Raw genomic sequence first — 22954 nt, forward strand, 5'->3', positions numbered from 1 at the left:
TGAAATAAGTGTTCAATAAATGGTCTTGAATTGAAACATGACTGAATATATGTAGGCAGCAATGGCAAAGAAAGAAGGGAAATAAAGATGACTAGAGACTTGAGGTCAAAATTTGGAAAACCCACTGTAGAAACATGCTAGAAAATAAAGGGAATTATAATAAGATTGAATTACTTATGTTATAGGCAATGATTGAAATTGGACTAATAATCATAAATGGGGACCTGTTATCAGAAAATTACTTCATTAGGATTTTATTTGTAATCCTTTTTTTTGTCTTTTCATTTTATACCTGGCAAAGTACAATGACAAGTAAATTAGAGAAATATTGTTTAAGAAATCAAATTATTTTACGTTAACAGTGAAAGTTTAAGTATGACCACTAATGAATGAATTAATTAATTTTATTTAATAATTTCTCACAACTGAACAGTATTTTACAAAATGCTGTCATGTGTATTCTCACACTTTGGCCTTAAGAACAAAACAGAATGAATAACAAAATCATTCAATCACTCCCTCAGCAAACATTTCCCAAGTGTCTGCTGTATGCCAGACAATGGTTAGACGTCGGGAGTAGAATAATAAACAAAACTCAACATGTCTGACTTAAAAATGAACGGAAAGGACAAGACATTGATGCTAGGTCGTGCATGTGACTGGCCCAGATGAATTCCCAAGACTTCTTTTGAAGGCCCAGAGCCACATCCGCCTAAACAAGCTGTTGTCAATAGGACATTATGGACAAGTTAAATGCAATATTGTGGAAACTTGTAAAGAAACATACGATAAAAAGATGCATTGAAAGCAACATTCTTTAGAATGTTGATTTTAGCAAATATTTATAAATGAAATGGGTATGGTAACAATACATCAAAACTCCACTGAATAAAACAGGGAGGAGAATAATAGACTGAAGACTTCGAAGATATTATATAAAGCAATCAAGATAGTACTAGAACTTCCTATATGATTTTATAACAGATGAGAAAGAAAGAAATTATTTCAACTTTCCAGAAGTAGCACATATAGCTTTCCCCATACCATAAAAAAAAAGATACAGTTGTCAATATCATAGCTTGTCATCATTTACTTTTGTGCTCATAGGACAATTGAAAGAATTATCTAAATGTGGTATTTAAAAAGAAATTTAGCTCCTCTCAAAGAAAGACCATTATAATTTCAGACGGACATTAAGTCGATGGAGAACATCATTATACCTCTGTATTAATTACGACCTTTACAGATAATTATATCTTATTTCCCAAAGTGATCTTAGACTCTGTAAGAATAAAAGCCTATATGGTGCCTATAACAGTCCCTTTTACAATAAATGCTCAAAAATTACATGCTGTTTTATATCCCTTCAACAGAATATGCTAAGGAAATTTATTTCAGGCTATATATGATCTTGGGGTTCAAATATTGCCTTTGGGTTCAAATATTGCCTTTGGCACGGACTAGCAATATAACCTTGGAAAAGTTTTCTTAACATCTTTGTACTTCAGTTTCCTTATCTATAAAGTAGTCCTTAGTAACAGTACCTACCTCACAGAGTTATTATGGGAAATAAATGGGAGCATATATATAAAATGTCTAGTGCTGGTACTAAGCACTCAATAAGTACACATCATTGTTGTCATCATAATCATCATCTTTGAAAGAGCAGCAAAAAAACTTTTATGTAACCTTTCAGGCTAATTTACAAGCTATTTTCCCAAAGTACATTAAAATCCTGAGAAAGTTTTCAAAGGTTCAGTCCCCAAGATCATCTTTTTTTTTAGTATACTAAGATTTTTGACCAGAATCTGGAAGTCAATAATTTTAAAGAAATTCATGTTCATTTTAAACTTCAATTAACTTTATTAATCCTTCACAATAACTGCCATATGAAACATGTTTCCTGTCTATCTGTACCATCACTGGGAGAATTTTAGAGCACAGTCTCTTCTCCCAGTGCTAGTCGATTTTTATCAAGAGGTATGAAACCTGTTTTAAATTATCCTTAGGTCAGAAAGGGTAAATGGTGTCAGAGATTCTAGACCTCAATTTAAGTTAAATAAAAATAGACCTTTTAAAAATAAATAAATAAATAATTTTTTTTTAAAAATGGACTTTTTAATGTTTTGATAAATTCTAATGGAAAAATAAATGGAAGAAATCATCAGATGATCATAATTTTCTACTCTGATTTCTGACAGGATGAATAAAATGATTTTTGACTTTTTCTACTAAAAATAAAAAAATAACTTGTATACTATAATACATAATAGTTTATAAATAAGTCAATGGTTGGTCTCATAAGCAACATTTAGAATCATGCTATCAACAGTAGGAGACTTCTCCATCATAAACGGTGCTTTTGAAAAATATCCTGAAACTTCCAATGTGCTAAAAATAGTGTCTTAGTCAATCCAGTTATGCCAAATCAAGAAAACCATCCCCAAAATTGAATACAAACAATGATAAAGAAGACAGATAAATTTAGGAAAAGGAGTATCTCAAATAAAATAAATTTAAAAGTTTGAAACTTACCACAGATTTTGGTGACAGTAATTACTGATTAAGGTAAGGAATGAAGGGAATACATATAATCAAAAGTTAATCCGGGAAATCCTCACACCTATAATAGGTAAAAGTAAATATAATTTAAGTATAAGGAGTCAAGAATTATTAAGGGTAAATACAGGAAAGTAATACGTACTCAAGTCAATTTTTATACACATAACAAAAGCATTTAAAAATTTATAAGAAATTTTTTCCTCCAGGAAACATGAGATCAGCCCCTTGTTCAGATTATAAAGAACATTTCATACCAGATCCACTTAATCATTTCTTCCCCTTGGAATTATCAAATTAGTGGTTAAGGGAAACAAAGCAGATGTACACATACTCTATATTTAGACTTTAAGAAGACTCTCAAGCATATTTTTTAAATTAGATTACTTTAAATTGTCATATGATAGTGGTGAGAAGCAGCCTTATAAATTGAATGTTGGCAGCCCTCAGAAGGTCACACTGTAGAACAGTGGTTCTCTTCAAAGAAATGTCTGCGGAAAGCTAAAGAGACCAAACTATATGTAAAGTTTCCAAGATAATATTCTTTAAGAAAACCAAACACATTTTTATAGTATCCAATGATCCCTATCAGAAATAGAAAATTGGGATCCTTTTTTCCACAAAATTATTCTTTCCCTTCTGTAATTTAGTAGCACAGATTCAAGTTTAAAAAGTCCTATCTATGGGAATAACGTTTCAGTAATGCAAGATGGATAAGTTCTAGAGATCTGCTGTGCAAGTCACTGCCTTATTATTAACAATATTGTATTGTGCACTTAAAAGTTTGTTAGAGGGTAGATCTTAAGTTGTGTTCTTACCACAATACAATAAAATTTTAAAAAGTATCTACTTACAAATCGAAAAATTGACAGGCTGAAATGTAAATTCTATGAAATACACAGTCCCGTCAAATCAAAAGAATTATAAAGAAACAGAAAACAGAATCTGTAAATAATTTATTAAATATTATTTCTTTCTGTAAACTGGGGGGGATAACTAAGGACTCTAAATTCACAAAATTTTATTTCCTTTTGAGTTTATACAGAATGTAAATATTATGCATAAAATAACATACTATTTCACAGAAAAATAAACTCATATATGGAAGAAGTCTCTAAAACCACAGAACAGAGTTGAGTGGTAATTAAACCACTGAAAACAGTTGTCATAATTAGTCTCATAAAGATCTTAAGATTAGAAGAATTTATAACCTACCTAGGAAATGCATCAGAGTAGCACAGAACACTTTTAAGGTAAAATATTTATAAGAATTTCTTTCTAACTCTTATTTACTGAAATTCTAGTATTAGAGCCACATTTATCACATTTCTAATAACATCTAAATTAGAAAATATGGAAATTCATGGAACTATAGGTCATAGTGTAAGTTCTCCATATATGTAGCTGGAGATAGTGAGATTCCCTCACACTTTTTCTAAAGTGGGAGGAAGGATTCGGAAGCTGGTACTGAATGGTCAATAAAGGGTCATTCATGACCAGTAATTTTGAGACATATAAAATTGAAATCTCAATACTTTTAAAGAGTTGTACATGTTATCATAAGCATTCCTAATATTCACCATCAACAACATCATAGATAAGTCTGTCCTGTCAAGAAATATAGTTCTTGACCTCTCCTTCAAGAGTTTGGGGATCAGTTTTCTTCCTCTGCTTGTCTTCTGGAATAAGATTAGATTTTTATTCCACTGAATTTCCATGAAAAACACACACCCTGTATTAAGTTAAGGAAAAAGTGAAAACAAACCAAGACCATCATGTGATTTGAACATAAATATTTTGATTCTTTTCAGAAAAACAAAATATGCAAACTCTACTCATTCTCTCACACAATAAGGAAATACTCTTAAACACGACCCAGGGTTCTGCATCATGTTTTTCCAAGTACCATAGAAACAGATATATCTAACAAGAAGTGAACCACCAATACACTAGAAATATGAAAACTGACTTTATATTTTCTAGTAACTGAACAGGCCTGAACAAAACTGATTAAAGACTGATATCCTAATGACTTGTTTCCTATTTCAGGATTTCCTGAAGGTCCAATTTCATAGATGTTGAAAAGCATAAATAAATAGCTTTCTTATCAAGCACTCCTGTATGTTGAAAATGTTTTAAAGACAGCCTTTACTACATCTAACTGTTCATAATAGGTCACAGAAATCAAGTTTTCATTGCATTTTGAGGAGTGAAAATTGGCTGCTAAACTTGGAACCCAATGTAGGCGGCATTTCAAAGATAGTTTGTTGAATTGAATTTTGGATGGCACCATGTACTAAGGTTTGGAAGAACAGAGATTTCTAAATAGAATTATAGCTTTTACAAATCTGTATATTTCACAGATTCATTAGTTTTTCAGATTAAACCATATCTACTATGAAAATAAAACGGTACAGAAGTCTTTCCTCATAGTGCACAGAAAGTCCATAATATGGGTACTACTCTTATTCCCTGAAAATAGCATTGTGCAATAATAAGGTGATTATATTATTTACCTTTGAAGATTTTGGGGTTCCCTTTATGAATCTTCAATAAAATATCTCTAAAAGGTTATCATTCAATATCTTTTTGAACTCTCCAGTGTTTTGCAGCTTTCTATCTCACAAGGCAACTCACTCTATTTTTAATATCTCCAATTGTTGAAAAGTTCCTCTTAATCCTACCCTAAATCTACTTCCTTATAAATCTACTTTTCAATCCTGGTTTTGCCTTCTGGAACAAAATAGAATAAATAGTATCCCTCTTCTATTTGATAACTGTTCAAATATTTGAAGGTAGTTTCTACTTCTTTCTTCTGAATTTTTTCATGCACAGCACTTAATATCTTTCAATATTCCAGGCACTATTTCAAATGCCTTGCATGAAAATAGATAGATGTTTTTTAAAAATTAAACCACAGTAAGAATGAATGATACTAAAATTTAACAAAGGGAGTAGGGCTTAATCAAAACTAAGAATTAAAGATAAGGAAAACAACCAAGGGAATTTTAAATAAGTTTGGTGGTAGAACTGAAACAAGTAGTAAACATGTTTGTGGAGGTCAGAAGAATGTGACAGTTTGCAAGGAAAGTGGGAGAGGACAAGAGAGGCCCACTGGCCCTGAGGTTGGCAAGAAAAACACATTTGTAAAAGTCAAATTGCTCAAGATCATCCAGCTAGTAAATGACAGAGATAGAATTTGAACTTGGGAAGCTCTGCTCCAGAGACTATTCTTAATCACACACAGTAATGCCTCTCCACACCACTTCTAGGCTTATTCAAGGAAGATGCCTAACCAAGACACATATAGAGCTAATTGTTTTGATCAGAATCATAATAATTAGATACTACCATAAAATGCACTTTAAAAAAAAAAGATGACATAGCTTAAGTCATGATTTAAAAGTTGCCACAACAATAAAAAATTAAGTTGCGATATGAGTTCTGGAGCCCAATTACACCAAATCTCAGAATCCCTGAAGAGTCAAAACATAATATGAGGGGGTGACCTGGTGGCGCAGCGGTTAAGTTTGCACATTCCCCTTCAGCGGCCGGGGTTCATGGGTTCAGATCCCAGGTGTGCACCTACGCACCGCTTGTCAAGCCATGCTGTGGGAGGTGTCCCACATGTAAAGTAGAGGAAGATGGGCACGGATGTTAACTCAGGCTAGTCTTCCTCAGCAAAAAAAGAGGAGGATTGGCAGTAGATGTTAGCTTAGGGCTAATCTTCCTCAAAAAAAAAAAAGATAATAATAATAATAATATGACAAAAAAGAAAAAAGAAAATCTAGTGTATTATGTTTCCATGCCTCTGATATCCTTTTCTGTCTTGAATATATTTCATGTACCATGACCACCTACACTATCTTCCTAACACATTGACAATAGAGTTAACAATCAGGCTCTGGAGTTCTTTGATGAAAACAGGTGAAGGTTGCTAAGATAACTGCTGTGTGTTCTCTTAGGTGATGCATCATGTGGTGTTGTCATAACAACACTGACATGTCAATAATATTTTTCTAATGTTCTTGGAGTGTTGGATTGGCCCATAGAGTTCAGTCGCTGCTCAGAGAAAAAAAGCAAGTCTAAAGATATATACTGGCCTTGAGGTTCAACTACAGCTGCTGGGTTACCATATAGGCACAGAGAAAGAATATTCTCAGAGATACATCTGTCAATTCAACCCAAGCTATGAATGGAAAGCAAAAAGTTGAATGTAAGACAAGGAGATACTGAAATATGTAAACAGTGTTGACTGATAAAGCCTAGACTTAGACATTTCTACAGAACAGAAATTTCTGAACAGAGTTTCTCCATAAAAATTTTTTATAGGAGGGTAAATTGAAGATTATACAAGATGATTCCATGGGAAATACCAAGAATGGGGGTAGTATATGTACCAAAATATGCTAGACTGCTATTGAGTTGTCAGAGAAAATATGACACAAAAAAAAATAGCTAACTGCGATACTAAAGACAAAGACTAAATTGGCACCAATTATGTTTTCATCAGAAAAACAGAGTTTTTTTTAAATCCAATTGTCTACAGCTATATAACTAACAGGATTTACAGGAAAAAGTAAAAATGGGTACACCAAAATGTTATCAGTGGATATTTCAGGGTATTAATAATTTTAAAAAAAGAGGTTTTTTTCTTAATGGCCTACATTTTCCAAATTTCGTACAAAGTACAAATTATTTCGGAATAAAAAGAATCCAATAACAGATTGAAAAAATATATGAGTAAAATTCTGCAGTAGCCAAAAAATAAAATACAGCTCTATTAAAAAAAAAAAAAAAAAAGGAAGCCTCAGGAAGGACTCTTTAGCAAGGATACAAAATATGTCAAATGGTGCAATGAAGTAACCACTTTAGAATGCTATCAGTATCAAGATAGGAGACAAATGCATGAGCCTTATATATTCCATTTAAAAAGATTACACGCCACGTTCTAAGTGAGGTCTTCTTTGCCCAATCTCTTTAACCCCTAAGACCAGTCACTCTCTATTACATCACCATGTTCTGTGTCCTTCACAGAAATAGAAAGGAACAAGAATATAATTAACGACTAAGTTCTCACTGGAAACAATGGAGGCCAAAAGGTAGCAAACTGCATATTGAACTGCTGGAAAAAAAAAAAAAATACTGCCAACCAAGAATTCTGTATCCAAAAAACTTTCAAAAATGAAGGTGAAATAAAGACATTTCTAGATGAACAAAGAGTGACAGAACTTGTTGCTAATACACATACTGTACAAAGTATCTAAAGAAACTCATTCAAGTTGAAAGAAAATATGTGAAACATGGAAGGAATAAAGAGCACTGGTAATGGAAAATATGTGGATAAAAATAAAAAAGTATATGAATACACTCAAATATATTTTTCCTTTATTTTCCTAATTCCTTTTAAAAAATATATATATAATTACAATTGTTATATAAACAATTAAATTACACATAATAATCACAACAGTTATTATATATAACTATGTTTATAACATGTAAATAATACCACAAAAAGGGGGTGGGGAATGGAGCTATATAAGAACAAAACTGTTATAGTCCACCAACATTAGGTCAGTATTAATTTGAAGGAGATGGTGATAAATTAAGTTATACATTATAATCTCTAAAGCAATCACTAATAAAAATAACTCAAAATATATTTGTAAAATCATTAAATAATTAAAGTGGCATACTAAAAATATTTGTTTAATACAAAAGAATTACCAAAGAAAGAAAATATGAGCACAAAGACAAGAGATGTAGAGAAAATAAATAGCAAAATGGTAGACATAAATTCAAACAAGTCAATAATTACATTAAATGTGAATATACTACAATTCAATCAATAGGCAGAAATTATCAGACTGTGTAAGAAAGTGAAAGCCAACTACAACTGTTTATAAGAGACATTCTTTAGATTCATAGACAAACATAGTTTGAAAGGAAAAGAAGAGAAAAAGATATGGCATGCAAATAGTAACTATTTATCAAATATTAAAAGAAGAAATGGTATCAATCCTACCGAAAGTGTTTCAGGAAAAGAGTAAGAATAGACATTTACCAACTCATTCTCTGAGGCCAAAGACATCCAAGAAAAAAATTTAAAAAGAAACAAAAATTCTACAGAACTGTATCTCTCATGAAGATAGTTGCAAAAATCCTTAATAAAATATAAGCAAACCAAATTCAGCAACATGTAAAAATGTTCATATATATGACCAAGTAGGAGTTATCCCAAGATTTTAAGTTTAGCTCAATAATAGATGCAGAAAATGGACTTGATATAATCCAACAGATACTCATCATAAAAAGTCTCAACAAACCAGGAATAGAAAAGAACTTTCTCAATCTGATTAAGAGCACACACAATCAACCTACAGCTAACATCATACCTATGATAAAAGACTAATGCTTTTTCTAAGTTCAGAAAAGGGCAAAGGTGCCCACTATCTCCACTTTTACTCAACATTGTACTTAAGGTTCTATCCAGTCCAATAAGCTAAGAAAAAAAAAAGAAAGAGTGAGAGAAAGAAGGAAAGATAGACTGAAAAGGAAGAAAAACTATCTCAATTCAGACTACATGACCCTATATGTAAAAAATCCTAAAGAATCTATTCTCCCTCAAAATAGAATTTTCTTCTATTCTATAATATTGGACTAGTCTTAATCTTAGTTTAGCAAGGTCATAATACTCAAGGTCAAGATACAAAAATAATTTGTATTTCTGCATATTAACAAAAATAAAATTTAAAAACATTCCATTCATGACAACAAAAAAATAAAAAACTTAACAAAAAGTGCAAGACTTGTACATTGAAAACTATAAAACATTTCTTGACAAAAATTAAAGAAGCTCTACATGAATTGAGAGCAATACCTTCATGGAATGGAAGATTCAATATCGTTAACATGGCTATTCTTTCTAAATTGATCTACAGAGTCAGTGCAATCCCTATCAAAATTCCAGAAGCTTTTTTAGAAATTGATAAGCAGATCCTAAAATTTCTGTGGAAATACAAAAAAAAACCAATTTTGAAAAAGAACAAACTTGGAAGACTTAAAATACCTAATTGCAAAACAAATTTTGATACAGTGATCAATTCGAAATAGATCACAAATCTAAATGTAAAAGCTAAAACTATAAAACATGTAGAAGAAAAAGAAAATCTCTGTGGTCTTGCAGTATACAAAAATTTGTTAGATGTCATACTAAAAGCATGATCCATAAGAGAAAAAATGGTGCTATCAAAATTAAAGCTTTTGTGCTTCAAAAGACAGTACCTTTTGAAGTCAATATAATATCCAGAATGTTTATATTTTTAAACAATACAATTCAATAAGAGGAAGACAAAAATCACAATAAATATGGGCAAAACATTTGACTAGTCATTTAACCAAAGAAATTATATCAATGGCTAATAAGCACAAAAAAGGATGTTTATCATTAGCCATTGGGGAAATGTACATTAAAACCCAAGGTACCACTCTGCACCCACTACAATGGTTATGATCAAAAAGAGCAACAATACCAAGTGTTGGTGAGGATCTGAAGAAACTCGAACTCTCGTACATTGCTGGTCAAACATGAAATGGCGTAGCCTCTTTGTTAAACAGTGTGGCACTTTCTTTAAAAAGTTAAACACATACTTACCATATCACACAGCATTTCCTCTCCTAGGAATTTGCCCAAGAGAAATGGAAATGTAGCCAACACAAACTCTTGCATGCAAATATTCATTGCAACATTACTCATAATAGCCAAAATCTGAAAACAATCCAGTTTCCGTCAACTGGTGAGTGGGTGTACAGACTGTTGTATATCTATGCAATGGAATACTATTCAGTACTAAAAATGAACACATTGCTCATACGTGCTACAACATGGATAAACCCCAAAAACATTATGCCGGACAAAAAAAGACTACATATTTGTATGATTACATTTATAAGAAATGTCTAGGAAAGACAATTCTATAGAGATAAAAGAAGGCCAGTTGTTGCCTGGGGTTGAGAGTAGAGCGGGTATTAACTGCAAATGGGCACAGGAAATTTTGGGGGTGATAGGTTTTCTAAAACTGTATTATTGTGATAGTTGCACAATTATATAGATTTACTAAAAATCATTGCACTATACACTTACAAAAAGTGTTAATGTGAATAAAGAGCACCATTAAAAACTGGGAGGTAAACAACGAGTTCAAAACAGCTCTTCAGCTTTTAATTTACTGAGTCCAAAAGCTATGACTCTAAGTTAAAAACAAAAGGAGAAAGCAAAGAAAGACTGCGAACAATGTTTAACTAAAAAGTCTAATTCACTCCCCCATTTACACCCAACAACACTAGAACTATAATGTCTGACCTCCAGTAGGAGGCACCTCCTTTCTAAGTTCAGGGGCTGCAATTTTTCCTGCGAACAAAAACAAAAACATGGCAAAATGTGCACTTTAAGCATGAGGATCACAATCAGGAATATACAGTTGTCCCTCAGTACCCACAGGGGATTGGTTCCACGACCAGAGCAAACACCAAAATCCACGGATGATCAAACCCCTTATATAAAATGGCCTAGTATTTGCATATAACCTACTATGCACATCTCCTGTATGCTTTAAATCGTCTCTAGGTTACTTGTAAACATAAATGCTATGTAAATAGTTATTATGCTGTATTGTTTAGGGATTACTGACAGGAAAGAAATCTTACTTGTTCAGTACAGAGGCAACCATCATAAGCCTTTCCATCAATGTGGTTGGTTGAATCCACGCTTGCAGAACCCATGAATATGGAGGGTTGACTGTATCGTTCACCACGTAACCACCTACTGAGTCCTCTGACTATACAAAGTAACTATACAGTAATATAGCACCCAATATACAGTAATTTTAACATTATAGGCATTAAAAGAAATTGAGAGAAAGCGTGCCAGGATGAACCTCAGTAATATCTGTATCAGAATCTCAATTTGTTTAACTTACTTTAAGAGGCAGTTTAGGGGCCAGCCCCATGGGCGAGAGGTTAAGTTTGCACACTCCACTTTGGCAGCCTGGAGATCACCAGTTCAGATCCTGGGCACAGACCTACGCATCGCTCATCAAGCCATGCTGTGACAGCATCCCACATCGAAGAACTAAAATGACTTACAACTAGGATACACAACAATGTACTGGGGCTTTGGGGCGGAAAAAAAAAGAGGAAGATTGACAACAGATGTTAGCTCAGGGCCAATCTTCCTCACCAAAAAAAAAAAAAAAAAGAAAGAAAAGAAAAGAAAAGAAAAACGCAGCAGTTTATGGTCAGGGAGCAGGCCTAGAGAAAAATGACCAACGCAAAAATTAAAATTAAAGATCTCATTCGTAATTAAAGAGTAAAGAAAACTCCAGATAATCCCGAATGAAGTTAAGTGCATGTTCTATAATGCTAATTTATAGAGAAAGCCCTAATGTCATTTTGTCCATCACTAAAATTATTATTCAACATTTGAAATTCTCTAATAGACTATTATTACCTGAAAAGAGAAGGAAAGCTCACATTTTCCCAAATTAATTCAATTTAAGTTGAATCAAAAGATGTATTCTTGACAGCCAGATGAAACTTTTCTTTCAGCAGTGTCATTATGGTATGGTGAGATTAATAAACATATTTTAAATTTTTCAATCCTGATGTCACAAAAAGATGGGCATGTGTCTAAAAAGATAAAGGAGCATTTTGGAAACTGATTTGACCACAGAAAATCAGAGGTTTATTCTTCCTTTATTCTTTGAAAATCGTTTCCCAGCTTTTGTTTTGTAGCTTCTAATTAATAAGACAAATGTGCGGCTGTTTCTGGGGATTGAAAAAGAAATGTGTTGCTGTTATGCTTTTCCTCAGTTCCAACCCTGAGAACAAAAGTGAAGATGAATAACAACGATATTGCTCTGTCTTAGGCATGATGTATTTCAAATGCTGGACTCCTTCCGCAATGTTATTAAACTTCTTGGAAGCATTGCTACTAAGACAAAAATGTCAAAAGAACTCATTTATTGTTTCTCAAAATCCATTGCTGTTTCAGGCTGTGCCTAAACTAACCAGTCCATTTTATTTTAGAAGCCACTGGCACAGCAAAGTGCTGTAACAAGTGAACATAAAGATATTACTAGACACAGGTAATAAAAACTTGGTTCCAAACTTTAGTCAATCTGAAAAGGAGACTGCAGATTTTAAAACAACAATAGTCTATAAATAAAAAGCAGATCCAAACAGAGCTCCTATAGAATTTGTGACAAGATGTCTTCTAGCCTTTATTAAGAAGATAAGAAACAGGGCCCAAACAGTATTTTGTGAAGATGTTAGGTGGGCTTGATATTTCTCTAAAATTATTAAACCTTCTGCATTCCAGTACTTTCTTCTTTAAGGCAAGAAGTGAGGAGGAGAATGGATAAGGAAGAATGTTCCAGTGCAAAAGAACAACACTAATAATAGTGGTAGAAGTAATAATAATGAACATTTATTCAACACTTAACCCTGGGGTCGAAGATATAATAAGAATTTTACATGGATTATGTCATTTAATCTTCACAAATAACTTTCTGAGGTAGGCAGCCTAAGCTGTCAGAAAATTATTTTAACTTAGTCTTAGATAATAGAAGGAGCTCTTTCTGGTTGAAATGTCAGATTCCCCTCTGCCTCTTTTTAAAAACACATCTGAATTCAGTGAATCATAGTGATGATAGAAAGCTTCACGATCAGCTGACCTCGTACAAATGTATATGCGTTAAGGACGACTTGTAAAGAGTAAAAATACTAATTATTAGTCTAGGCTCCTTAATTTCCAAATGAATCAATCTGAGGCTTAGAAATTATGGAGATTCACTAAGATTGTGATTGTCAGAGACACCTCTCACCCAGTCTGTTGCCACTCCCCCCCCCCCCCCCCCGCCCCCACATCATGACCTTACAATCCAGAAAAGGAAGCTATGTGCCATTACTCTACTTGCTAACTGCCCTATCTACAAACATGGGCCCCTCCATACAAAGAAGCTTTAGAATCCATGTCAATGAGTTAGGTTTATACGACTAAATGTTAACCCTACACTGCATATTGGACTGCAATAAATTTCTTCTCGAACTCACCAAAATGCCTCAAAAGATCTATGTAATAAACTTCCAAATTCTCAGCACAATATTAGATTTGAATGACCTGAAAGATACACAGCACAAATCAGTATGGACTCCCAATTCAGTCTTAATTCCTGATGCCGAATCCAGTTTTTTTTAATAATGAACTAATTCATTCATATTTAATGCTTGACCTCTGATAAGGAAAGAAGATGTTGGACAGGAAATTGAGCTTAAGAAAAGATGAAAACATAAGAATTGCATATAGGGAAAAAAGAAAATAGAGAAGACTATGTGAGGCACGGATGATCACTTAGAGAAGACGTACAGGGAACTAAATAATGGGAATCAAAGCTTGGCCAAGCCATCTGGAAGAGTACTTTCCGACCTCAAAACTCCATTGAACTGAAGCCTGCCACCAATTACTCCATCAGATGCCTCTCAGCGACACTCTTGCTTCTGGGAACCAACCCTTATGTCTTTATAACTCATTACTGCAAATCAAGATGTAAATCCTCTGAATCTAGGATGATGGCTTTCTGTTCCATTAGTGTCTCACCACATTGCTCACAAGCGTGTTCTACCTCTAGTCACACAGTTAACTGTTGACTAGACACACAAAGATCACGGTTTAGCAAAAGCATCACAGTTCATTCTGCACAGGATGTCATTCAGTTGCACGATTAGCTTTCGTTTTTCGTTGTATTTTTCCCTTTTGACTGCAGAGTCGGTGGTTCGTTATCATTAAGTCCATAGCCAACATAGTTAAATTGTCATGAAAGCTTTCACCGTTAGACTAAGGAACAAATATCCTAAATTATTTCAAAATAGCAGTTTCTTATCAAAGCCCGCTAAAAAAAATTAGAAACTTCAGACGACATGCAGTTATTTATTAACAAGAACAGCTATTATGGGGAAAATAATGAATAACGAGGTCAAATTTATCAACAGAATCATAATTTTGAATCCTGATTTTCTTTTTCTTTCCATGTTTTAAGATACTAAAAATTTGGAATTTGGCAACATAATAATTCAGAAACGTGATTCATCTGGTTACTACTCCATGCCACAACTTTATTGACTATAGTTTCAATTTGGGCCGACTGCAGCCTCCTAAATGTCCTACTCTAGAAGAAATGTAAACATAAGGATGAGAGGACTGCTCTCCTTATTCTAACTAGAAATCCTGCCTATTGATTTATTTTTAAACTGTCACTAACATGTTTAAATTATAATTGCATCTTCTCAATGAGCACAGTTCCTGATTATTGGTATTGGCAGGGGGCCTTGACATTTGAGTCATCATTTCATTATGTCTATTTCTTACCCTGGTATACAAGTTGAATAGAAATACAAGCCAGATGAAAAATAGGGGGAGAAAATCTGAAGCAGGAACCTTAAATTAAATTAATTTTCCTCAAATCTACAAGATATACAAAATAACCAACATTGGTAATAATATATTCTACTTCAGGCACATCTTCAAAAATATTAACTTCAATTCTAAAGACCAAAAATCCTTCAAACCCTCTTAGCCAAATATTGTATTCTGTAAAACAGAACTGACAGCTTTAATATTCCCTAAATTAAAAAGATAGAATAATTCCAGTTTTAAAGCAACTAGAAATATGGACAAAAATACACATTTAACAACTTTCTTCCATTCTAAAGAGTTTCAAGATGTGTAGCAATTATTGAATGTATAATTGAATTCAATATAAGTATTGAATGTAGTATATGCACATATATAAATAAAGTATGCCCATGTGAAAAACATTATTTAAAACATCATGTGTAATCAAATAGGAACAAAAATTCATTCAGACTAAAATATCCAAATGCACCAAATTGGAATCTTCACATTTATCCTTAAATGTTTTCAAATCACTTAACTTATACCATGAAAACACTACTAAATGATTTTCCTAAATCACCTGATTCAGTCATACTGAACAAATGTGCATCATTCCATCTTTCTCAAGTATTTAGTTTAAAATATTTCCATTGAATTTCAAAATTATAAAAATTAATCAATTATGAAGCTAATGCTGTATAAAAATCTCAAAAAAGTCTTTGGCTCTGCTTTCAGAAGGCTATTTCCTCATTTATTTAATTTATTATTGCAGGCACTGCAGAATATGTGCAGATTATTCACTCACTGAGCTTTTAATTGTTTCGGCAACTCTTCCCTCCTTTAGCCCAGAGCAACGTGTTCATTTCTAAAAGCCAACAGCTTGCGCAAAATGCTTGGGAACAAAATACTTAAGAATAGCCTAAAAGAACTTTACTTATCTGGATATAAAATATTGAAAGGAAGCTCTACCAGCAAGTGAAGGTACATTCAAATATCTACTCTGGAAATTAACAATATTTTTCTCTGAAAAATTAATCACTGAAGGTATATTACCAAATTTGAAACAGTTATGACTGATTTTTATTTACATTTTATTACTTATTTTAATGTTGACTTTTTTCAAAACATTTTTTTACCTGTGGGAATATGTTTGCTTAAACTCAACTATTTTAAGATTTATTTCTATCTTTCCATCATTTATTTACAATTTATAGCCCAGATTTTCCCCAAAGGGATTCAAAGAAATTCACAATAAAGATTCCGAGTGTTCACTGTATTCTCTCAAGGAGTAACCATGTTCTAAAGGAACGAATCTCTATTTCAATACTAAAATTTAATTAGAGGAGAAGTCTTGAGATAGTCACTTAAATTTCCAACTTTTAGAAAATACATTATTCTGCATATAAAGATAAAAACAGAATGTAAACCAGATGTTCCTAGATTATGAAATTTAGAACAGAACATAGTCAAAGTGTAGTTAACTTTTACCCATATTTATTTAATGATAAGACAAGCAAATCCCACAATGTTGAAATCAGTCTTACCATTTCTCTCATAGTTTGTCTTCAATCAGTGGAAATATTCATGGGTTTACAGTATCGAATTTTTAGTGAGTCCTATCATTTTTGTAATTACTATGGCTAGTATTAATAAATGTCTTCTTTTTTATATGCTGAAATAAATTAATGGAAGAGGCAGACACTATGCAAAATGGCTGGGAATAGGGCCAAATCTTTTTACACACATCCAGGGACCAGTAATTTTCTAAATGGCACTTTAAGCTCTCTTGCCTAAATAATGACAAGTACAGCCAGTATGTAATTTATTGAAATAATTATGCACTCTTCCAGCTCCCATCACCCGTCTCAAGTTCATAAGTTCATGGCCACCTACCTTGTCTTTATTTTCAGTGCTAGAAGCCTCAGGCTTGGTCCTAATCACAAACGGGGTGGACAGTCTCAACAGGACCCTTTCAAAGGTGGCATTAACTTTTGGAGAAACGATCTCGAAGCAGTCCCCAAACTTGAGCACTTTGTGAGTTTCGCACCGCAGCTGCTTCCTTAGGCCTTCCCCCAGCTGAAGGACTGACATGTGGGGGTCAAACATCAAGTGGAAAGGGAAGGCTCTGCAGAAGGTGTTGATGCTAATTCTGAGGTCTGCAGGAACTTGGGAGGTTCCCTGTGGAAGGTTCTTCGTGATATTAGTATTTTCACATTCTTTGATAAGGAAAGTAAGACAGCTACAGTTGCCTGGGTTTGAACCATCAGAGCACAGTTTCTCATTTGCAATCTGTTCCACTTCCACATCTAGACGATAGATCTTCTTTCCTGCAGCCTTAATCATCCCCAGCATTGCAAACCCCACAATGTGGTGAGGGTGGAAGTAGTGCAGCATAAGAGTACTTTCAGGGAGCTCTTTGCATAGGAATGATGGTGACTCCAGAGTGGCCTGTTTTCCAAAAGAAGTTCTAATGTGTTCCAACAAAGCATCAAAGCCATTAAAAAAGTCCTGCAATGTGCCACCTACAGCTCGAAGGACTCTCTCATTCTCATCAAAGCATATATTAAAGAACTCCTCACCAAATCTTTCTTGAATTTCCTCAAACTTCAAACCTAGAGGTAAATGAGAAGCAAATGTTAGTGAAGTATAATATAAATAGCTGAATTTATAGCATTTTTAATGCTCACTAAATGAGATAACTAGTGAGTGAAGCAAGAGAGGTATTTCCCTTGGGTCCACAAATTTCCCAAATAGTTAACTGATTCATTTTGAGTCAGAGAAAGTAAATTTCAGCTTATCTCTGGATGATTCTAAGATGTTAATGAGCATAAAACTATTTGTTTGTTGGTTTGTTTGATTTTAAACAGACTTTATTTTGTAGAGAAGTTTTAGATTCACAGCAAAATTGAGCAGAAAGTAATGATATTATCCACATACCCCCTGCCCCCCACACACACAACCCCCCTCCACTACTGACATAGTACACTGCAGTGGTACATTCGTTACAATCAATGAACCTTTGTTAACACAGTATTATCACCCAAGGTTCTTAGTTTGCATTAGGGTTCACTCTTGGTGTTGTACATCTTTGGGTTTTGACAAATATATAACGACATGTGTCCACCATTATAATATCAAACAGAGTAGTTTCACTGCCCTAAAAATCCCCTGTGCTCCACCTGTTCAGTCCTCTCTCCCCTCTAGCCTTGCAGCATGAACTTTTTAAATGCTGTTAATCTAGCTGTTCACTTTTGTTTTCAATACCCTACTCCATTTGCTGTAATTATCACAAATAATATCTTTTTCTTAATGATTTTCCTCATCATTAAAGAATCTCTTTAGTGGCAACTATAAAGTTGTCTTTATGTTATGTCCCTCCAATATTACCATCGTACTTAACAAAATTCTTTCCCGAAGTGGGAAATATTAACCAGAGGAATCTATAGTACACGAGTGGGGAAAGGCATCAGGTTATCTAGTGTAAACAGAAGCACTTAAGTTAGTAATCTCAGAGGAAGTCATGCAGGTCAGCTAGAGGCCAGGGAGAGAAAGATAAAACAAGGAATTAAAACTGTGGCATGGGGGCTGGGCCAGTGGCATAGTGATTAAATTCGTGCGCTCCGCTTTAGCGGCCCGGGGTTCGCAACTTCGGATCCCAAGTGCAGACCTAGCACTGCTCGTCAAGCCACACTGTTACAGCTTCCCACATAAAACAGAGAAAGATTGGCACAGATGTTAGCTCAGCAACAATCTTCCTCAAGCAAAAAGAAAAAGACTGGCAACAGATGTTAGCTCAGGGCCAATCTTCCTCACAAAAACAAAACAAAACTGTGGAATGATCTTCATTCATTCTTTTACCCACAAAAATGAGAGCAGGAAAAAATGGAGAGGAATCTGAACCGACAAAGTTCTTTGTTAAGTTTTTTCGTTCATATTCATTCCCAGATACTGTAGCAAAAGGAACTCTACCTTATAGTAATAGAATTATAGTGATAAATAAACACATACACACACACACATATATGCACAATGCATGATACAGTAATTAGAAGCAGAAGTCACATGTAATCTAGTTAGATTCACCCTTAACAATGATCTAAGGAAAAATATGACTGTCCAAAGAGGAATAATACAACGCAGATAAAAGAGTTGAGTCTGTATGCTAAAGAAAGCTTCTACACAAAGTCACTCCATTGCTTCTGCCTTTGGCTTTGACTGAAATCAATACATGTAGTTTGCACATTCATATTTTCTTGCCTTGTCTATTCCATCTTATGAACAGGGCCTGAAAGTCAGGCAGGACTGGGAAGACAGGCCACTCTGCCAGTATCCTGTTAGGCTGCAGAGCGGTCTAGGCAGTCTAGGGCTTAGCCTGCTTTTCCTACCTTTATTATTCCCCAACGGTTCTCCCCATCCAGAAGTGAGGAAATAAAACAGAGTCGACAGTATTACTTAAAAAATAGAGTCCAAACACATCAAATATGTTTTGATAGCTTACTATGGAGTCTAAACACCGTAGTAACCAAGTTAAGAAGTCTTTAGGACAAAGTTCCTAAAATCAATGTGAAATGAAAAGAAGTAGAAAAGCTAAGTGAAAAAGAGTCCCTTTACTAAGAAGCATTTCACATTAATTTTAGTTTCACAGATTTGATGTTCAAGGCAAGCTGTGAAAGTCACCTATTAAGATAAAAACATCACCACTCCTCTCACATTGTCATGTTGCAGGACGGCCCTTCAACATATGTTGCATTCGCTAACAATAATGCCAGCTGGAATTGATAATAATAGCATTTATCTGTCCAATTCTTTGGCGTAGGAGAGAGAACAAGATACATGATGCTCACTGGAATGTGTCTCCTGCTCCAACTGCTCTACTGGAACTGCTCTTATAACTATTTAAACAAATTTACCTCATTTTACCCTTATCTTACTTAACTTTGTTTGTTTTTCCTCTAATTTCACACTGTTGATCACCTCTGCCTCCTCCCAATCTCTCTTCTCTCTTGGCTTATACACCATATTCTCCTGGTTTGATTACTATCTATCTGAAAATTCCTTCACTAAAACTTCTTTCTGTGCCAAATACTTACATCAACATCACTATGCTGTGATTTAAAAATTCTCACACACACAAATTAAATTTATGTCCTTTGTTGTATTAAATTTTTAAATTATTAAATTCTTATTAAAACCAAAATTTAGAATAAATAAAAATTCCTATAACCTAATTATATTTGAACAACAAAATTCAATATGCTACTGAAAATATTCCATGGATTGCTTCTATACTTTGAAAAGTGGTATCTTAAAAAGACTTAGAGTCTTTATGCACAGAAGAGAAAAAGATAATTTCTTCTAATTTGCATTTTTCTTGGAATTAAAAATGCCCTCACAATTATTAAGAACACAGGTATTAATATAATACAGTAAGTTTATGTTTAATTTCCAATGCCAGAATCCCAAGAATCACCCAGAAAATAACAAATAAGTAAATTCACCAGGGGCGACAAAATAAAAGCTACTCTGTGAGTACAGCATTCCATCAATAGAAATCCTTGCACTTTAAAAGTACTTCTGTACTTAAGGTACAATGATTGTTCATTCTCAATTGACAATACTAAGGCCTACCAGGGTACTAAAGTGACTCGTATCAATAAAGAAAAACTGAATTATTTTGAATATTATACTCAAATACTATACATGCTAAGTCTATATAAATCACAATATTTGATTCACCAATAAAAATTTTGTTCTCATAATTGTTAAACTGTATAAGATCAGAAAAGAAGAAAAAATTCTTAGAGTTTGAAAAATTAAAACTAAAGAAAGACCACTTCAACTTTTGCGAGATGCTATGAATCAACAGCCAACACTTCCACCTGAAACTTTACCTCAAAATTGAGAAAGCACAGAGAAAGGAGTTCAGCTTAGACAACTGGGGCAGTTCTCACGCCCAAGGCTCCACCTATGACTGATGCAAACCCCCTACTTAGAGTAAATCACTTGAAACATATAGCCAACGTTCATCTCCTCATATCACAAGACACTAGGACAACTCGGCATTCGGGTCTATAAGAATACATTCCCTCAAGAGGCAAAACTTATAACAAAACTGCTTTCATTAACAAGTAAGTTAAAAGTTAGAATTTTAAAGTACTAATTCACCTCTTTAAAATAAAAAATGACTAGCCTAAATGCTGACATCCTCTAGCTGTAAATGAAATAGTCTGTTCATTCATGACCTGGATCTTTTGTCTCTCCTCTTCTATCTATCCACTTCACACTGCACACTTCTTGAGGACAAGGACTTTATCCCATTTACATCTGCATCCCAGTCACTAGCATAATGCCTGGCACGTGGAGACTTAGCATTCATTTAAGCATTTGTGTGATAAATACAAGCAAGCTTTTAAAGCTACAGTTGTGACTCATCTAAGGATGCCGAGACAACTAGCCACATTCTTTTCTCTCGTGGGCCCCTACAGATAATTAAATTACAACATGACTGAGCTATAACAGAGGCATATAGGAGTACCACGGATGTATGGAAAAAAAGAATGTCTGACTCACTCCTTAGGGAGATAATGTTTGAAAAGAGATTTTAAGAAAAAGTAGATGTTCAAAAGGCCAGTGAGGAAGGAACAAGCACTCAGCAGATGGACAGTAAAGAAGTACAGATGAAGCAGGGAGGTGGAAGAGCCCAGCAGAGTCAGGGAAGGGCAAGTAGTAAGTGCATAATGTCTAAGGAGCAGGGGCGGGGGGATGAGGTATTAATCAGCAAAGTAGAAGTTGGACTAAGGGTGCCAACACCAGAGTCAAAGGTACCAGCCAGAAACATGCTGTAATGTCTTTAAAAGAAGATTGTATTAGGGCTGGCCCGGTGGCATAGCGGTTAAATTAAGGCATTCTGCTTTGGGAGCCTAGGGTTCATGGGTTTGGATCCCAGGCATGGACCTGCACACTGCTCATCAAGCCATGCTGAGGTGGCATCCCACACACAAAATAGAGGAAGGTTGGCGCAGACGCTAGCTCAGCGACAATCTTCCTCAAGCACAAAGAGGAGGATAGGCAATGGATCTTAGCTCAGGGCCAATCTTTCTCACCAAAAAAAAGAAGATTATATTGAATGAATTAGGCAGTTCCAACAAGAATGGAAAAAAGAGTGCCAAGCAGTGTACCAAAGATTTTCACAGATTACTTCATTTAATACTTTAAAAAATTCTTATCAAGCAGATATTTTTAATCATCTTCATTTTATAGATGAAGAATGTTAAGAAATTTGCCTATGTTCACACAACTGTAGGCAGTCGAGACAGGTCTCAAAGTGAAATCTGTCTAATACTAAGTCTTGTGTAATACGCACAGTATCAAAAGAGCAAAATGTCTGTATGGAGGGAAAAATGCATGTCTTGCTCACTTCTATATCATCAACACCTAGCGTTCTGCCTGGCATTGAGTAGGTGCTCAATAAATATTAGCTGGATGCTGAATGAACTAATGCATCACTGAAGTCAACAGAAAGGAGTTACAAGGAGCAGTCAACAGTTATCAAATGCCACAGCAAGGTCAAGTAAGGCAAGGACAGAAAACTGTAAATTGAATTGGTTAAAACTTTGCAGACCTTTGACAGAGCAATTTCAGTGGAGGAATGGAGACAGAAGACAGTGAAATGTGTTGAGGAGTGTGAAAACTAAAATTTCTTCTTAGTAAAAACTAATATTTTTATAAAAATATTATTCTAGTGTCATGCCAATCTACAAAGAAATGACTGAAGTTCATCTCTGCCTCCCAGAGGAGATTTAAGGGTAAATATTACCTATGTCTAAATAATAACAAAAAAGAAAGGCTGAAAAGAAATCCTACTGCCCAAATTGTAATTTTAAGGGAAACTGCTTTGAATGTGATCTATCAAGACAGTCTCATTTGAATCCTGGGGTGAGG

General features: G+C 34.2%; 1 protein-coding gene across 1 annotated transcript in view; it reads right to left on the reverse strand.

The window, feature by feature from the left end:
- The window catches only part of GUCY1A2 (guanylate cyclase 1 soluble subunit alpha 2), a 268832-nt gene that overhangs the window by 182092 nt on the left and 63786 nt on the right, over positions 1 to 22954 (reverse strand). The window contains exon 4 of the mRNA XM_046686272.1: positions 16907 to 17625. Within this exon, the coding sequence (XP_046542228.1) occupies positions 16907 to 17625 (719 nt within the window). The remainder of the gene's footprint in view (positions 1 to 16906; positions 17626 to 22954) is intronic.

Source organism: Equus quagga, chromosome 14 (genome assembly GCF_021613505.1).
Source record: "Equus quagga isolate Etosha38 chromosome 14, UCLA_HA_Equagga_1.0, whole genome shotgun sequence".
Taxonomy (NCBI): domain Eukaryota; kingdom Metazoa; phylum Chordata; class Mammalia; order Perissodactyla; family Equidae; genus Equus; species Equus quagga.